Raw genomic sequence first — 17,113 nt, forward strand, 5'->3', positions numbered from 1 at the left:
GGAATGGAATTAAGCATGTACATGCAGTTAAGCACATGTTTACATGTTTTGTTTAATCAGGAACTATAGAACACAGCCCTCTTTACCATCTGACCAACAAAAAATGTACTTGTGAACTAACTGCATTGATAGAAGAAGAAACAATATTCACTGAGTCTGGCCAGTCATCAAACATGTCATTAGATTATTTACGTGTTCTCCGTCGAAGCAAATGGGAACATTAGAGGCCATGTGAAACACGAGCACTTCCATCTTGCTGAAAGAAGGGATGTGACAACATGGATTACAAATGTGCAAATGAGTACTCACATTGTCACTTGCTCATGATCATCCTGACTACATGCACTATAAACAAGGCCATAAAAGAGAGAAAATGAGACCAAAAGGCACTGGGGTTTTCCAGGCCTGCTCCCATTCAAGTCAGTGGGAGTTTTGCTAGAACTGGGCCCTCGGTTTGTAACTATGCTCAAATCAAAAGCAAATGCAAGTGGTTTCTCTCTCGGAGCAGAGCAGTAGGGCATGATCTAATTAAGAATGCACCTTGATTGCTCATTCCTACCTGCCCTGTACAATACAATGCCCCTTTGGAATAGTGATGCAGGCTTCGTATACCCCACAATGAATAGCACTGTTCTGGTGAAGCACAAGGTCTCTTCCCAACTGAATGGACTGGGCTGAGGAATTTAAAAAAAGCAATCTCCCCCAAAACAACTCAGTGTGAGGTGGGTAAACACTTTGTTTTTAATGTTCAAATGTTAGCTCAACAGAGCTTGAAAAGAGCAATTTTATGAGTTGTACTGGGGCAAAGCACATTAGCTTAGTGTGCTAATTAATTACCAACTAGAGCTCCAGAGGCAACTGAATCAGCAGAGAGTATATAATTAAACCCAGGACTTTTATAGATGTATTTTAAATGTTCTTCTAGAATTCTCTCTCTGGAAAAATGCAGAGGAGAAGCAAGTACCTGTTAAAGGGAATGCAGGAAGGTTACAGTATCCAGCCATCATGAAATCTAAGCACAGAGCTGTAAAAAATGTTACAAAGTGAATTATATTGATTTTTCTTTTTTTTTTTAAAATGTATCAGTTGTGATCCTAGCAAGTGATCTTAAAATATTGTTCAAAGACCTATGAACTCATTGAGTGACAGAGAAGGGAACGGAGACAACCAAAGGCCCTGATCCAGCAAAGCACTTAAGCATGTGATTAACTTTAAGCACGTGAATAGTCCCCTTTACTTCAAATGTGTCAATGGAACCATTTATGTGCTTTCAAATTAAGCACTCGCTCAAGTGTTCTGCTGGATTGGGGCCTAAATTCCCTTTGATGCACTGCATATTATGTATAAGATTACTTTAAAATAAAAAATTTAAAAAGAAAATTTTCCTTTGTTGGGAGATTACTGTAGTAGCCATGAATTGTGTGCATTATAGCTCAGGCTGAGGATAGCTTCCATTCTGACTTTTCTGTTTCTGTTGCTAACATTCTCAAGCAAATAAGTTTGGGATTGAAATTTGCTCAGAAAAGTGTTTTTTTGTTTGCTTGTGAAAAGTCTGAGAGGAACTGATTTAGATATTTTTGAATTATGGTTGCACGAAAAAAAGCCTCTGTTCTGATCAGTAATTCTGCGCAGAGATAACAGAATTGGCTGAATAGAAAAACAAACGGCTTGCTTTGTAGCTTTCACGAAGATCTAACAAAATTAGTAAGTGGGAAATTTTGTGCACGAACATTGGAGTTGTGCTCTCTGGTTCTCTTAATAACCTGGTCTTGGGGTATCTCAAAGATGAGAATGGCGGAGTTAAAAAGACACCCTGTCAAATACCTAATGCTCGGAGATATCACAAGCTCTAATGGCAATTTTTATTTAACTTTTAAAAACAACATAAATGTTGTATTAGATAACACGTGCAAACATAGCTCCAGGCAGACTGGATCAGGTCAGCGGTTGATTTGGCCAGTATCCTGTCTTTAACAGTGGTCAGAACCAATGCTTCAGAGAAAGGTACAAGAAACATTGCAATAGGCAGCTGCGGGATAACCAGTCCTCAGTTTGTTCCTAACTCAAATAGTCAGAGAATGGCTTATGCCATGAAGATTGAGGTTTTATACCCCTATCAAAACTCTCTTTTTTAAAACGTTTGCTAGTACAAAATTGGATAGTCTTGTTATCCATATAAATGTCCAATTTTTTTTTTAAAACATCAAATATCTGATAAGCTTTTGGCATTAATGATATATTGTGGTAATGAGTTCCACAGGGTAATTGAAAGAGAAATTAGAAAAAACTAAAAGAGCATAGAGCCTTAGAACTACCTAAAAAAGAGACTGGATGCACAAACCTGGGTGAGCTGAGTTAAGGTTGGAAGCTCAATCTTCATGTTGTGCGCTCACATACAGAATGTTACATGTTAAAACTGTTCTTTGTATCATTATTTGTGGAAATAACACAACATATAATGACAGGTTTCAGAGTAGCAGCTGTGTTAGTCTGTATTCGCAAAAAGAAAAGGAGTACTTGTGGTACCTTAGACACTAACAAATTTATTTGAGCATAAGCTCAAATAAGCTGTAGCTCACGAAAGCTTATGCTCAAATAAATTTGTTAGTCTCTAAGGTGCCACAAGTATTCCTTTTCTTTTTACAACATATAATGAAAACCGATTTCACTTTAGTCCAATTCTAGGGCTTAGTCCTGCCCCCAAAGCCTAGTCCAGCCTGGAAGCTTGTCTCCTTCACCAACACAAATGGTCAAATAGAAGATATTATTACCTCATCCACCTTGTCTCTCTAATATCGTGGGACTGACATGGCTACAACAACACTGCATAGTCCTGCACCAGTAAAGTTTTGTCACTGATTTCAGTGGAACCAGAATCTCACTGCTATGGAAGGAAAGCACGAGAGATGCAGTAATCATCCTGTTTTAGCATTTAGGCTTGAATGCGATCTGCCCTTGCCTTTTTTGAATTGCTAATCCACATTAGATGTCTTTTATGCAGAGTCATTCAGGACCAACATATGGTTGAGGAGCAGGGCGCGGGGAAATAACTGATGGAGGAGGAACGGTTTCCCTGCTAAGTTGTAAGCACAGTGCCAACCAGACTAATCAAATGGAATCATCTTACTGCTTGGGTCACCTGAGGCTCAAAGCACCTCAAGGGAGCTGAGGCTTGCTAGACACACATTTTTTAGAAGACAAATGCAGGCAAAAATCCAAGGACTTAAGCAACCATCCAACTACCAGGAGCCCCTGAGCAGAGGAGGCAAGAATCTATCTGCTCCACATTCTAGAACAGGATCATGAGAACACACCCCCATACACATTTGATGGGAAGACATTAAGGATTAAATGGTTCCTCTCCCTTTTTTCCTCCCAGGGGAGGAAGTTTAGAATCTGTTCCTCTGACAGCAGGACCATTGTTACTAAGCAGCATGTAACAAAACCCACATTCCCACCCAGCACGTATGTCAGGGAGCTCTGTTATCCCAAAAGCACTGAATTAAATATCTTATATAAATAGTGGACAGGACGGAAAAGCCGTTGTGATTAAAAGATAACCCAAAATATTCCTTTGTAGGCTAGTCTTAGGAAATTCCCCAGGTAAAACACGGTAAACCTATGACAAGGATTTATAAGTAAGAAAGGTTTTTTGCTGAAGTATCCGTTATTTCTATAGTACTGTCAATAGACTCCACCTTACATCCCCGTCTGTTGCAAGGTGGTACTAGAAAATTCTATTAAAACTGCACATGCCAGTGAACTTTTCCCTCCATATGTATATAAAGATTTTCCACTGGCTAGAGAATGCTCTCTTTTCCAGGACAGGCTCCTCTTCTTACAGGACATATCCAGCTATCATAGGACAAGGCTCCTTGTGCCAAAGTTTAAATGTTTTATTATTTTTCCCCACAACCTCTGGGACTTATTCTGATCTGACCAGGCTGATGTAAATCAGAAGTAACTCCAGTGATATAAATGGGGCTCCACTGAAATCTGGTTTCAGTGAGAAACAGGCAGCGCTTCATTGACTTCCTTACACGAAAATGATCCTTTGTGTTTATAACATCAGAGAGCCGTTTACTTGCTTGACATTCTTTGAAGATGGAAGCCGAAGGTGACTGATGAACTATCACCATTTTGTTCCCAACTGGTCTCATTGATAAAGTAGCAGATTTTTCCCATTAAATACATTTCTGTTCTATTTTTAGAAAGCTTTGGTCTCCAGCTTTGAGGACAGCCTAAGTAGAGGCAGGCTACTGACAAAGCCAGGATAGCCGTGCTGGTGATATGATGACAGGCTAGCAGTGTGGCTTCACAATACCCACAACCGCAACTACAGCCTATGAAACAGAGCCTGTAAAATGGGTTAGCCAGACTGGATCTGTGAGACTGTTCCCCACAAGAGGAAATGCCAGATGATGCTGAACTGGGACACATCTAATCAGTCCATTTGCAGAGCTGACGGGAAATACTTACTAGATCACATGGTCCAAGAATCCATGGGGGGACTACAGACAAGCTTATTTTTCTCACTGAGACTAGAAAAAGGATTCCCGAGCCTCATCACTCGGTTCTGGCAGTGCTGCTATATTTCATCTGTCTGCCACTACTCAGCCAGTACAATAGCCCACTATAGAAGAATAGGAGAAGGATTATGTAGGTGCCTAATTATGGATTTAGGAATCTCACTTTTGTTGTCTATATTGAAAAGTCTCAGCATCTGGTGGAGTGAAACAGTTCTCTACTGTAGCAACTCAAGAGCAGTTTTGATAGCTTCTATGGGCCTATAGTCTCACACACACACAGGCTGTTGCGGGCAATACCTTTAAATGAGAGAGTCCAGTAATCATGGAATTGTCCTTACCACACTTATTTGCCACTCATGACACTTTTTCAAATTTTAAAAACTCAAGTACCATTTTAAGCAAAGCAGAAAAATGGCATCAGTAAATAACAAACATGCAAGAAACTTACCTGACTTAGTATGGGGCCAGTGGCACGGCAGTGGTCCTGTCAGAGCACTGCAGATGTGAAAATGGCCACCTATAACTTCTAACATCAGGGGAATGCAAGAAAAGGTTTGCCTTTGTTTATGTCCTGAATGCCCACCTCTCTCTATTAGTTGCCTTAGCAACTTGTAATGATTTCAGATCTTTCAATGCTCTGCTAAGCCCTTCCTTGACATGTGAACACCCTGATGTAAACCTGGAGTAGAACTGTCTTAATCCCTATGTACCAAGACTTCCATAATGCACTCAGCACTGAGAAAACATGTCCACGTCTCCCCAAAGTGATGGGTAGCTCTCCCCCAGCTCCAGGTTCAAATCTCAAAGCTTCATGTCATACAGACATGTTTTAATAAATTAACCTTTATTGAAAATATCATATCAGCCTTTATTTTTCTTATTTGCCCCAGTGCAAAATTAAGATATTTAACATCTAATTGGAATAAATTGAATTGCAGGTAGCTTTAAAAAATGAATGACAAAATAGACTTAAAAAGAGGATCAGACACTTTAATCTGGTGAATATGGAGGAACGGCAGGGGAGGTGGAAAGAATGTATTATAAGGTCTGTCTGATGCACAACCTACCATCAGCTTTTACCACACATTTCTTTATTAAAAACCACTGTTTAGTAGTACAACATGCACTTAAAATTGACACTACGAGGTGTAATCCATTAAATATACTATCTGTAGACAGGAATCATTAGGGATGATAAAAGATTTAAAATAAAAAAGCACCGGGGCTCAAAGGCCATTCTAAAATGACATAGATCTGTAGGGATAGTGTCATGCCATTGATCTACTGCAACATGCTATAAGGTCTGGTATTTGGTCCCCTTCTTGCACATGTTTTGCAGAAATGTACTTCTTCGGAAAAAGTGACATCACAAGCTCTGCATGGGCGAGGGAGGGGGGTAACATCAGACCCCCAGCTTATTGGCTTGGGTGAGGACGACTTTCAGCACTGGCATGAAGGCAGACGTCTCGCTGAAGTTGCTGGTGCTGACTATGTGGGTGTGGATGTTCAGTCCCTCTGTGTAGTTGCGCGTTTCGATGCTCTTCGCAATGCTGTGCAAGCCGTTGATGATCGCTGGGGAGAGCTGAAATGAAGCCGAGGACACAGAAGGAAGTTCAGCAGAAGGAAAAACATCAAGTACGCCAAAGTCAGAAGACTGAATAGTCAAGCTCAAGCATCAAACCACAGTGCTGCTGTGGAACCTGGGTTATCTCTTGGAAAAGGTGCGGCAAAGAACTAAAGCATTTTGGACCTAAAATAAAGCCTAATGAACTCAATGGCAGTCTTCTCATTGACTTCAGCTGATTTTGGTCAGGCCCTTTTACACCAGTGTTTACAGGCTATTCAGAGTGGAAGAATATTAACTGAATCATCAAAATACCAGAATAAGAAAAAATGCCTGCAGAGCTCTTCTGGAATGGGGCTGAGGCTCAAGGCAAACTTGTATTCTGGGACATACAGCCAATTCCACACATGGCTTTACACCACTATTACACCAGCATCTCCAGGAGTTCAGAGCACCTGTGTTAGTGATGACTATGAACAAGACACATTAATGGCTTTATTGTTATTTATTTACTTACTTTAAGGTCTGTCTCCTCTTCTGGAAGCATCCCACGAGCAAGTGTCAACAACAAAAAGATTTATCACTAAGGAAAGAGGGTCTTATGGTTATGCCACTGGGGCTAGTACTCAGCAGAACTGAGTTCGGTAGTTGGCTATTCCACAAAACTTCCTGTGTGACCTTGGACCACTCACTCAGTCTCCATGTGCCTTAGCTCCCCATCTGTAGAATGGGATGATACTTCCTCTGTCTGATTTATCTATTTAGATGGTAAGCTCTTGGGACCAGGGACTCCTATTGTGTGCTTTTAGCACAATGGGACCCTGATCTCAGTCAGGGCCTCCAGGCACTACCACAATACAAACGCCATAACTCCACCACATGCTTGAAAAGTCTGCACACACTCACAGTGCCAATCATTCTAGGTAATGATTAATATGTGATAATTAAACCTCTATCAATGCCATCTTTTCAAGAAAATCTTAGAAATGCCTACAGCATAACAACCACCTCTGCATTAGTATTCTACTGAAATGCTGTGCATCTAACCAATGATATAATATATATAAATGCAACATCATGTGGAAAAAATATTTAAAGACTAAGTAATAAAAGAACAAAACTACTTACTGTCTGTTCCCTAAGTTTGTCATACAGAAACTCCAGGCGTTTGTTGGCATCATCTAACTTCCTCTTGGTTTGCTGCAGGGGAAAAAGGAAGTGGAGCAGTACTAAAAACACAGTTCTGATTTTATAGTGAGAATATAATTTAGTCACAAAGGGAACTGTATAGCAAATGAACAGCAGCAACTAAGATTCCCTGATTAGCACTGTTTTCAATAAGACTTTAAGCTTAGAATAAGGAAAAATTATTTATTTGTTCTCCTAATATAAGAACTAGGGGCCACCAAATCAAATTAATGGGTAGCAGGTTTAAAACAAATAAAAGGAAGTTCTTCTTCACTCAGCACACAGTCAACCTGTGGAACTCCTTGCCTGAGGAGGTTGTGAAGGCTAGGAGTACAACGGGGTTTAAAAGAGAACTGGATAAATTCATGGAGGTTAAGTCCATTAATGGCTATTAGCCAGGATGGGTAAGGAATGGTATCCATAGCCTCTGTTTGTCAGAGGATGGAGATGGATGGCAGGAGAGATCCCTTGATTATTACCTGTTAGGTTCACTCTCTCTGGGGCACCTGGCATTGGCCACTGTCGGTAAACAGGATACTGGGCTGGATGGACCTTTGGTCTAACCCAGTATGGCTGTTCTTATGTTCTGTTCTTAAGCTGTTTGCTCAGTTCCTTTTGCCATTGATTGTACTACGAAAGACGAAGACTAGGTGATAGTAGAAAGTAGCCACCCCCACACCTAACGTTCTGCCTACCTACTGCACTGCAGGAGTACAGCACATGTGTAGTTTGTGAAACATCCTCAACGTTTTGGGATTATAAAAAGTGACACAAAGATATATAGTATAAATTTTCTTTTGCAGCTAACTGGGAAAACATAATTTCTGTTAAGTAAAAATAACGCTAAGATCAAAATATCAAGCCCAAGGAATAATTTTGTCCTGAGAGTTCAAGGACTGACAGTAATAAAAGACAAAAAACAAGAAATGAAATTCACTAGTTTAAAACTTATTCTGACTGTATTTTAATGGCAAGGCTATTAAGAGTAAAAATAGGAACATATGTAAACAAATTCTTATAGGAAGCAGGAAAAAACAAACAAACCCCAAGCTACAAAACATCTTTTGTGCCCATTGAGTTCTAATTTTGCAGAGACAGAAATTTATGGGTGCAGTGTGATCTTTTCTGCCACAAAAATGATGCCATTTCTCTTAGAATAGCAAGTTTTCACCTGAGATAGATTCATGATTCCTGCCCAGGGTGTGGGGTGGAATTTCACTACGTTCCACCAAAAGTGACACATTCATTAGTGAGATGGTGAATTTTCATCCCACATCATGTTTGTGAACAGCTGTGAACATGAAGTTTTGCACATGACTAATCAAAGTAAAAACTGAGAGTCTTCCAGCTGTAAATAGCACAGCACACATGCCGCTGCTAGTGAAACATGAATGAGGAGAGGCCAGCAGCATTGGAGACACCCTAGTTTGGTGAAGATCTTGGGATTTCTTCTTCCAATGCAGTCTCAGGACCTTCTACAATCAATAACTTCATTTACCAGAGAGCATTTCACTTAGTTATTGTACTCAGTAAAGCACTAACAGAGAGAGAGAGAGAGAGAGAGAGAGAGAATTAAAAGTTATATGGCTGTATTTCAGTAGAGATTTGAAGTGTGATGGATGGTTCAGATAAAGCAAGGTTATTTCAGATGGTAAAAGCTTCAAGGAGAATGTCATTCCACAAGCACATTCTAGAGCTAGCATGGCATAACCCTGTATGGTATCCAGGGATTTAAAGACGAAAATGATTTCCCAAAATGACATGACAGGGTGAGAAAAGAGCCTCTTGGCGTGACCTCCCACATATCAGATTTTGTACCATTTGTCTCAAATCACTTGACAGCCTGGGTACTATCCTCTTTTTACAGATGGAGGAACTGACGCATAGAAGGATTAAGTGATGAGAATAACACCTGTGTTCAGCAAATGGCACAAAGTCACAACACAAGTCGGCAGCAGAGCTGCAAGTAGTTCAACTGACTCCCAGTTCCCTGTTTAACCACTAGACAACACTGTTTTTCATACCAAGTCCTGTATTTGTACATAGCCTGGTAGAGACTGCCCATGTGCTAATGACATCTATTCCTCAAATATACGGAAGGACTCATGAAAGCTTTTCCAGTTACTGTGTCCAGGGAATGTTTGCTCTGCCCAAGAAAATCTGAGAGATTTTTAAAGAATTAAACAAATGACTGGGCTGATGCCCCAGAAAAAGCGACCTTTTCATATGCAGAAAACAAGATAAAGTGAAGTGGTGTCAAAACGTGAACTGAATTTTCTTCAGGCCATTCTTACGTTTGCTGCTCAGAAGAACGGAGAAGGTAGAATTATGGGAGCAAAAGGCCAGACTTCTTTATTGTATTTGACTTTTGCTCCCATCCCGCTACAGAGAAAAGCATTGGGCAATCAACTGCTACTGAACAGTCACAGATAGTATTCTGAAAACTATCAAAAGGAAAACGAAGGGACTCTTTCCCACCTCCCGTGAAGACGCCCTGTACAGATCTACCAGGAAATGGTTGGGATGAGAAACAAGGGGAGGAGGAAACAGACTATGATACAAGTTGGTATCAAACCAAAACTACAACTCTAGTTTAAATGTTAGATAGCGGTTCAGTAAATATTACACAAAGCCAATTTGTCAACAGTCCACTGAATGCTTACTACAAAGCTATTATTGTATTCCAGCACCAACATGTCAGTTTATATTAATAATGGAAACCTGTGTCTCTGTCACTGGTTAAACATATTCAGCATACAGGAGGCCAATAGCCACTCAATCTTCCTTTCATAACCTACTTACTGTTGCCACAAGCTGAGGAGGAAAAATTATTCTTTACAGCTGCAGTGTTATTGACTCAACGCAAATCTCTCTCGGAGTCTCACCAATATTTCCATTGCTTACTTAGAAATTATTGTTTTCTTTGGAATTGGAGTGACAACTCAGGAAGTGCACTGAAGCAGTTAAAAAGATCATGGACTGGCACTTGCAATAAATGAGCCAGGCACAGCTGTTGTACTTTACCGTAATAAACCACAATAAAATGTTTCTGCAATAGTAGTAGGGCTCTTGTCTAGCCTCTGTACGTTGCCACTAGAGGGCAGCATGATTAAACACTTGAGCAGATCTGAAATTCCATCCTTTAGAGCAGGGGTTCTCCAACTATTTTTGCTGTGCTTCCCTTTGAAAGTATTTCAGGCTGTGATGACCCCCCCTTCCTCCCGCATACCATGCCATGCCACCCTTACTTCGGCACAGCGCTGCCTTCAGAGCTGGGCGCCCAGTCAGCAGCTGCCGCTGTCCAGCAGCCCAGCTCTGACAGTAGTGCAGAAGTAAAGGTGGCAATATATCGACCCCCCTACAATAGGCTTGCATCCCCCTTTTGGATCAGGACCCCCAGTTTGAGAAACATTGCTTTAGACCGCAGTGGTCACATGGTGTGGGAAGACATTGGCACAACCACGTATTACTACAGGGACAAGAGACAGTGAATAAACCCAATGTTTAAAAACTGGTTACCTAACCACTTAATACATTTTCCTCTCTCCCCTTCTTGTGAGGCCTGTTTGTTATCATGAAGCACACGTCACCTTGTGACATAGAGGCCCATTGATGCCAATAGGTAAAGGGTTCTCTGCGCTGGGTCAGGAACTCCTAACAGGCCTGACAAACTCACTACACCTAACACATTGCTGCTGTATAGAATACCATTTGAGATCTTAAATGAAAGCCAGGATGATGCTGGCCAAAAATATCATTGTGAAGTGTGTGTACTCATTATATTTAAGAAGTTATGTCAATATACTGAAAATATGTGTTTGTGTCCAGATGTTAGTCCCCAGCAAAGGTGAAAAAACTGGTTTAGCCAGACAAGGGATGTATATTTGCATGACTGCTTAGGTTCATATATAGATTAAGCATGGTAAGCCAAACACAATGGGAGCTACACTTGTATTTCAAGTCAACATACGGATGTGAAATAAACAGACCTGCGGGAAGACACCTTGGAGCCAGCTCCCCAAGAAGGAAATCTCAGGGGTCTCCCCATCTTTGGGGACAAAATAATGAGTTTTGGGAAATATAAGGAAAAACAAAAAGACTTTCTGTCATCTATTGACTGAGGAAACCGCTTAAAGGGTAGGAGGTATTCATGAAAACCAGTATCCGAGCTATGACTAAAACAGCTCTGTTAAATACTGAATCCTTAGAAGAGAACAGATTCTTTCAAATAGGAAAAGGTGACCATCCATAAGTATAGACCTGGGATTGCATTTTATGTTTTCTTTTATTTGAAATCTATTCTTCTTCTTATCCTTGCTCGCTAGCTCTTAAAATCTTAACCTTCATTTAGAAGTTTGTATTTGTTTTCACTATAAAGAGATTGCCATGCTGCATTGTTATAAAGGATCTGATCCAGAGCTGTTCTAGTCAAGCTGTGGGTACTCTGTGCCTTCAGGGACAGCTTAGCTGGTAATTCCTGTTAGGGCCCAGTGACAAGGGCTAGATATTAGAGAGGGGGATGCTGGTAGATGGGGCTCGGGGTGTGACTGTGACTAGCCTGCATAGAGAGGGTGGGGTTGTGGATACTGGAAGTCAGTGCTTGTCTGGGGCCACAGGCTGTTGGTTTCAGGGAGCTGATCTATAGCAGGCATCAGGCAAAGATGCTTCATGCTATGGGCAGGTGGTGATGAGGCACCTCACACCCTGAATACCCCTGGGGAGTGTCACACACCTATCAAAAATGGAGGTTTAATATGATCCTTCTGCCCAGTCTCTCAGCTGGGATGCACAATAGCCTCAGCAAATACCCACCTCGGCATATGAGGTTCCTTGCTTCAGTTAAAGGAATGGGCTAAACAGACAATGACATGCCAAATCAGATTAGCGTAGCTCCTACCTTAAGGGGGCGGGTTTAGTAGGAAGAGAGGCAGAGGAATCCTTTTCTCCTAAACAGAAATAGAGCGGGGATCCCATTGCTGTCTACCCCCCAACCCAGACCAGAGCTCCAGTTCTTCCAGCCAGAAGGGAGTCCAACGATGCCATTAATACCATGGAAGGAATTTGCCCTTGTGGACAGAAGGAATTCCTGCCTGCCTTTCTCCCAGAAGCAGTGCTCTATCTAGGCCTACTTATCCAGAGACAAAGTGACCTAGACCTGGAGCCATGTTTCCCGTGTGGTGGGGCAGATCGTTAGCACTAGGTCACAGCGCTAGTAAAGATTTGTGGTGGAATCCTGCTCCCGCTGAAGTCAATGGGAGTTTTGCCATTAACATCAATGCGGCCAGGATTTCACCACCCTTGATTCTTTGTTTCCCATTTGAAATGCCTGTGGTGCTTTGCTGTGCTACTGCTGAACGGCTGCCATGTTCCGTCCCCAGCGTGGCTGCCCCTCAGCAGTGCCCGTGGGTCTCTAGCTACAGTCTGTGTCTGCTTTATGTTTGTAAAGTGCCGAGGGATCCTTTGGGCCAGAAAGAGTTAAAATGAACGAGAGACTTATCACTGGTTAATGCAGTCACCACGGTGTACATCTAATTAAAATACATCTTCTTTATAGAGTGCTGCTCCACTAATGAGTCACCAATGCAAAGACCTACTGGATCGGTGGCAGATGACAGGCATCTCTGGATGAGAGCTTCAAATGTGGTCTTCAGAACAAGATGCTCATCAGGAATAGGCTTCTTTGTAATCTTCTCCGCTGGCAATGACTGCACATGCTAAAGAAAAGAAGATGGGGTGTTAAACTCACTTTGGAAACCCCTCGGGAATTGTAGGTACTCTATCATTGTTTCTTAAACTCGTCATAAGTTACTAACAATCTGAGCATGCTCACTTGCTCCTCCCCTCCATGCCTGCGGAGCTGAGATCACTGAAGAGGCAACATTAGCAGTGTCTCAGTTGGGGAGTGCATCTGATGTCTCTTCTTCAGCAGTCGCTGTGAAAAGCAGGGTAGTCGCAGGGAGAAGCTACTCGATTCGCCTGACTGCCTGGCTCAGGGTAGTAGCAAGCGCAAAGCAGCAGCGACTAGGTGTTTATGGTTATAAAGAGACAACCTTGAATGAAGATGGGGGATACAAACCCCATGATGCTCTTTCAGCTGTGTAAGATCCTGCTACTCATAGTGAGATGAAAACCTCCTGGCATTAGTCTTGTTCCGGTTTGGGGAAAGGGGATGAATGCTCTGAGGTTGGGGTTGGGAGAAGGACACAGGACATGCCTGTAATAACTGATTTATAATTTATGTCCAACCGGTTGCTATTGCATTGTTTGTTATGATTACCAGGGGTTAATTCCAGCAGGAGTTCCTGGCATCTTTGCAGGAAAGGGGATGATGGCTTCAGGTTGCCCCATTCACAGATACCTAATGAGACAGGCATCGCTACCTATGACCAGGTTGAAATCAACCGTCAGGAGGGGACCCAGTATGGTCTGTAAGCCCATGGTCTGTAAGCCCGTCAGGCAGGAAGCTGGAAACAAAGAACCTTGGGACTGACAAACAGAGATTCTAAAGTACGGGGAGGAAGACACAGGACCATGGGAAGCAAAGTGAACCCCAGCCCCCAGAAGTGGGGGTGCCTGGGAGAATCTAGGTCAGACAGATATGCTTGTAGATTTGTTGTGTTAACCCTCCCGTTCCCTTGTTATGCTTGGCCGTACTATTGAAGTTACACAATACTTTGGTTTGTCAAAGCTGTACTGGGTCTCTATATTCACACTGGTCACACCTGTGAAAGAAAGGCTGCTGGCAGCCAAATTTAGTCAGGCCTGCTCAGCCATCACAGTTGGTGCACAGGAGGCTGCAGCCCACCCTCTTGTTTAGTCTGCGGAAGAGAAGAGTGAGGGGGGATTTGATAGCCGCTTTCAACTACCTGAAAGGGGGTTCCAAAGAGGATGGATCTAGACTATTCTCAGTGGTGGTAGATGACAGAACGAGGAGTAATGGTCTCAAGTTGCAGTGGGGGAGGTTTAGGTTGGGTATTAGGAAAAACTTTTTCACTAGGAGGCTGGTGAAATACTGGAATGGGTTACCTGGGGAGGTGGTGGAATCTCCTTCCTTAGAAGTTTTTAAGGTCAGGCTTGACAAAGCCCTGGCTGGGATGATTTAGTTGGGGATTGGTTTTGAGCAGGGGGTTGGACTAGATGACCTCCTGAGGTCCCTTCCAACCCTGATATTCTATGATTCTATGATTCTCTTGTCTGAGAGTGGGAGAATCATGAGATTCCACCCTGGAGACCTAAAGCCTTGAGGCCTAAAGTCTGAAGGGGTTGCATTCAGAGAGACCACTGAAGGGGGCAGAGGTGCAGATAGCCTTGAACCGTGAGACGGTTTACTCGATTTTGCCTTCTCTCTCAGCCTCTCTCTGGATTTGTCTACATGAGAAAGATGTACTGGTTCAATTTAAATTGTTTTTTATACCCATTTAAACCATGCAAACCCCCATGTGGACATTCTTACTTCAGCTTAAGAGGGGCTTATTTCAGTTTAACGGAAACCAATTCCCAATCGACTTATGCTAAACCAAAACAAGAGTGTACACACAGCCTTTTGAATCAGTTTAGTTAAACTGGTGCAACTTTCTTGTGTAGTTGAGGCCTAAGATGAACAAAGAAAGTTCTCATTCTGTGTCTGTTCCGTGCCTATCACAGTGAGTCCCCAATCCTGGATGGAGCGGTTAAGCACTACCGGAATACAAAACAACATCATCTTAATTACCATTACCTGTATGGTATTGCCAACTGGAGCTCCTGGTGCCCCCTCTGTACTAGTTTTTGAGATAGCCGGAGGCATGACTGACAGCCCCAGAGGCTGCTGAATAGGCTGGAAAGGGTTTTGTAAAATGGGCTGCCCTGATGGAAGATGCGAGGGCTGAAACGTAGCCTGGGTTGCAGGTGGCAGTGAAGTTGGCGGCTGCTGCATCTGGGATTGTGGATCCAGCAGAGGATTCATTATTGGGGATGTGATGGGAACAGGAGGCATGAAGTGATCAGGTATCTAAAGAAAATCAAACAGAAAGTTTACCATGCCTTCTCTGCTCATTATTTCCACAAAAAGGGCTGTATTGTACTAATCCTGTCTTTCAAACATGATGTACTGTAATACAGAAATGTAGGAAACAATCCCTTTCTCCCATCTCCTTGTACATTTTTACTTATGACATAAATTGACACAGTTGTACAAGTGATAGATAACAAGTACATAAAAGGTCTCTGTTCCAAAAATCTTACCACCTAAAACCCTGATCCAACAAACACTTACACACATGCTTAACTTCAAGCCAAATGGCTAGTCACCAACTGAAAAAGCATGCGATTAAGTGTTTACAGGATTGGGATCTACAGGCAGTAGCGGGTACAACATAGTAGAATACACTATAGAACTCACAGAGTGGCATACAGTCATTACAACATGGCATTTTATTTCCAAGAAAACGAAAGTGTTAGTGAGAATGAATTTCAGTTAATAACATAAAATTAACTCCTAAATATCCAGATTATTTAATGATAGCATTACTCAGATGGGAAATAATCTATGAATACTTCATTTCTTATTGTTTTTTAATCTGTGTTTATATTTTAAGATCTTCTTTGCAAGAACAGTTTTTATTCTCATCTGTAAAGCGCCTACCCCACAGCTGGCACTATCCAAACAATACATCTTTCAAATGAGAGTCAAGCCTCTGGCAAACAGATTTCTATTAAATCCAATTATTAATGCATTTCAGAACTAATGCCTAAACGTTTGTATGTACATATTCACAAAAGGCCACAAACGTGAGAGAGAGAGAGAGAGAGAGAGAGAGAGAGAGTTTGGGAGAGGAAAGAACAGATGTCTAAATGGGATGCTGGCTTCTGTTACAACTACAATAACATGAAAAACAAACCCCAGTTAGACTTTCCACACTTTTTAAGGGTATTAAAGGAAACAACAAGAAAGTCCAAGATGCTAAGTGTAGTTCTGGTTTAATGAAACCGTAATTATGGCTGGTTGCTTGACATGGCAAAAGACATGTTTTGGTCACAGCAAAAAAAAGCAAAAGTCACAGTTTTAACTATAAAAAAAAAGAAAATTCATGGCCCTCAAAGTTTTAATGAATAAATATTAAGTCATTAGTCATGGGAAATTATAAAAAAGGCTTGTTTGGGGGGAAAATGCAAAATATCCTTTATTTTACAAAAAAAAATTGTTTTAAAACCATTTAACAATATTTAAGTAATAGTTTAAAAACCATTAAGAAACGCATACTCTATTATACTGAAAATACACAGGAAATAAATCCGTGTGTAAATATTCATAATGGAAGCTTGGCTGGTACCAATTAGTGCAAGCTGACAAAGATCATGACTTTTTATTGAAATAACTCCCAAAATCTAAAGATCAGGTTGTGTTTCAGAAGCCATGGCTATGACCAAAACATTCCACAACAACAAATCCAATTAAAAAGACAGCACTTTCTAATCAGTTTTTTTATTAATTTATCATAAGGGCGTTATCCAGACTGGTATGCTTCCTCCTCCTCTTTGAGAGTATTAACCCCCTCTAAAAGGTACCCCAGACTGACAGCTTTGGAGACCAAAGCCCGGATTTTGTCATGTACAGGAACAGTGCAAGCTTCCTCAACTCCATCCTGCCAATGATGTTTGGTAATCCTGACCTGCACAGACAAACTCCAGGGGTTACTAGTTACTGCAGTTTTGTCTCCATGTACATTCACAACCTGATTCTGTGTGCTCAGACTGCCTTGAAGAACTGAACAGATCACCCTATTTGATTTCATGTGGGCTACTATGACAGAATTTTGATCACTGCAAAATGTTCCACAATGAACCCAGAGGC

General features: G+C 41.6%; 1 protein-coding gene across 20 annotated transcripts in view; it reads right to left on the minus strand.

Annotated features, from left to right (window-relative positions):
- Positions 1–5,503: 5,503 nt before the first annotated feature.
- Positions 5,504–17,113, minus strand: part of SEC31A (SEC31 homolog A, COPII coat complex component) — a 74,491-nt gene continuing 62,881 nt past the window's right edge. For 15 of the 20 annotated variants that reach the window (XM_038398949.2, XM_038398944.2, XM_038398942.2 and 12 more), the window contains 4 exons: positions 14,999–15,271; positions 12,876–12,995; positions 7,222–7,293; positions 5,504–6,111 (listed from right to left, as the gene is read on the minus strand). In XM_038398949.2, the coding sequence (XP_038254877.1) occupies positions 5,932–6,111; positions 7,222–7,293; positions 12,876–12,995; positions 14,999–15,271 (645 nt within the window). In that variant the 3' untranslated portion in view covers positions 5,504–5,931. Of the gene's footprint in view, positions 6,112–7,221; positions 7,294–12,875; positions 12,996–14,998; positions 15,274–17,113 lie in introns of all 20 variants that reach the window. The other 5 variants (XM_043512969.1, XM_043512967.1, XM_043512966.1 and 2 more) reach the window with 1 other exon arrangement.

Source organism: Dermochelys coriacea, chromosome 4 (assembly GCF_009764565.3).
Source record: "Dermochelys coriacea isolate rDerCor1 chromosome 4, rDerCor1.pri.v4, whole genome shotgun sequence".
Taxonomy (NCBI): Eukaryota; Metazoa; Chordata; order Testudines; family Dermochelyidae; genus Dermochelys; species Dermochelys coriacea.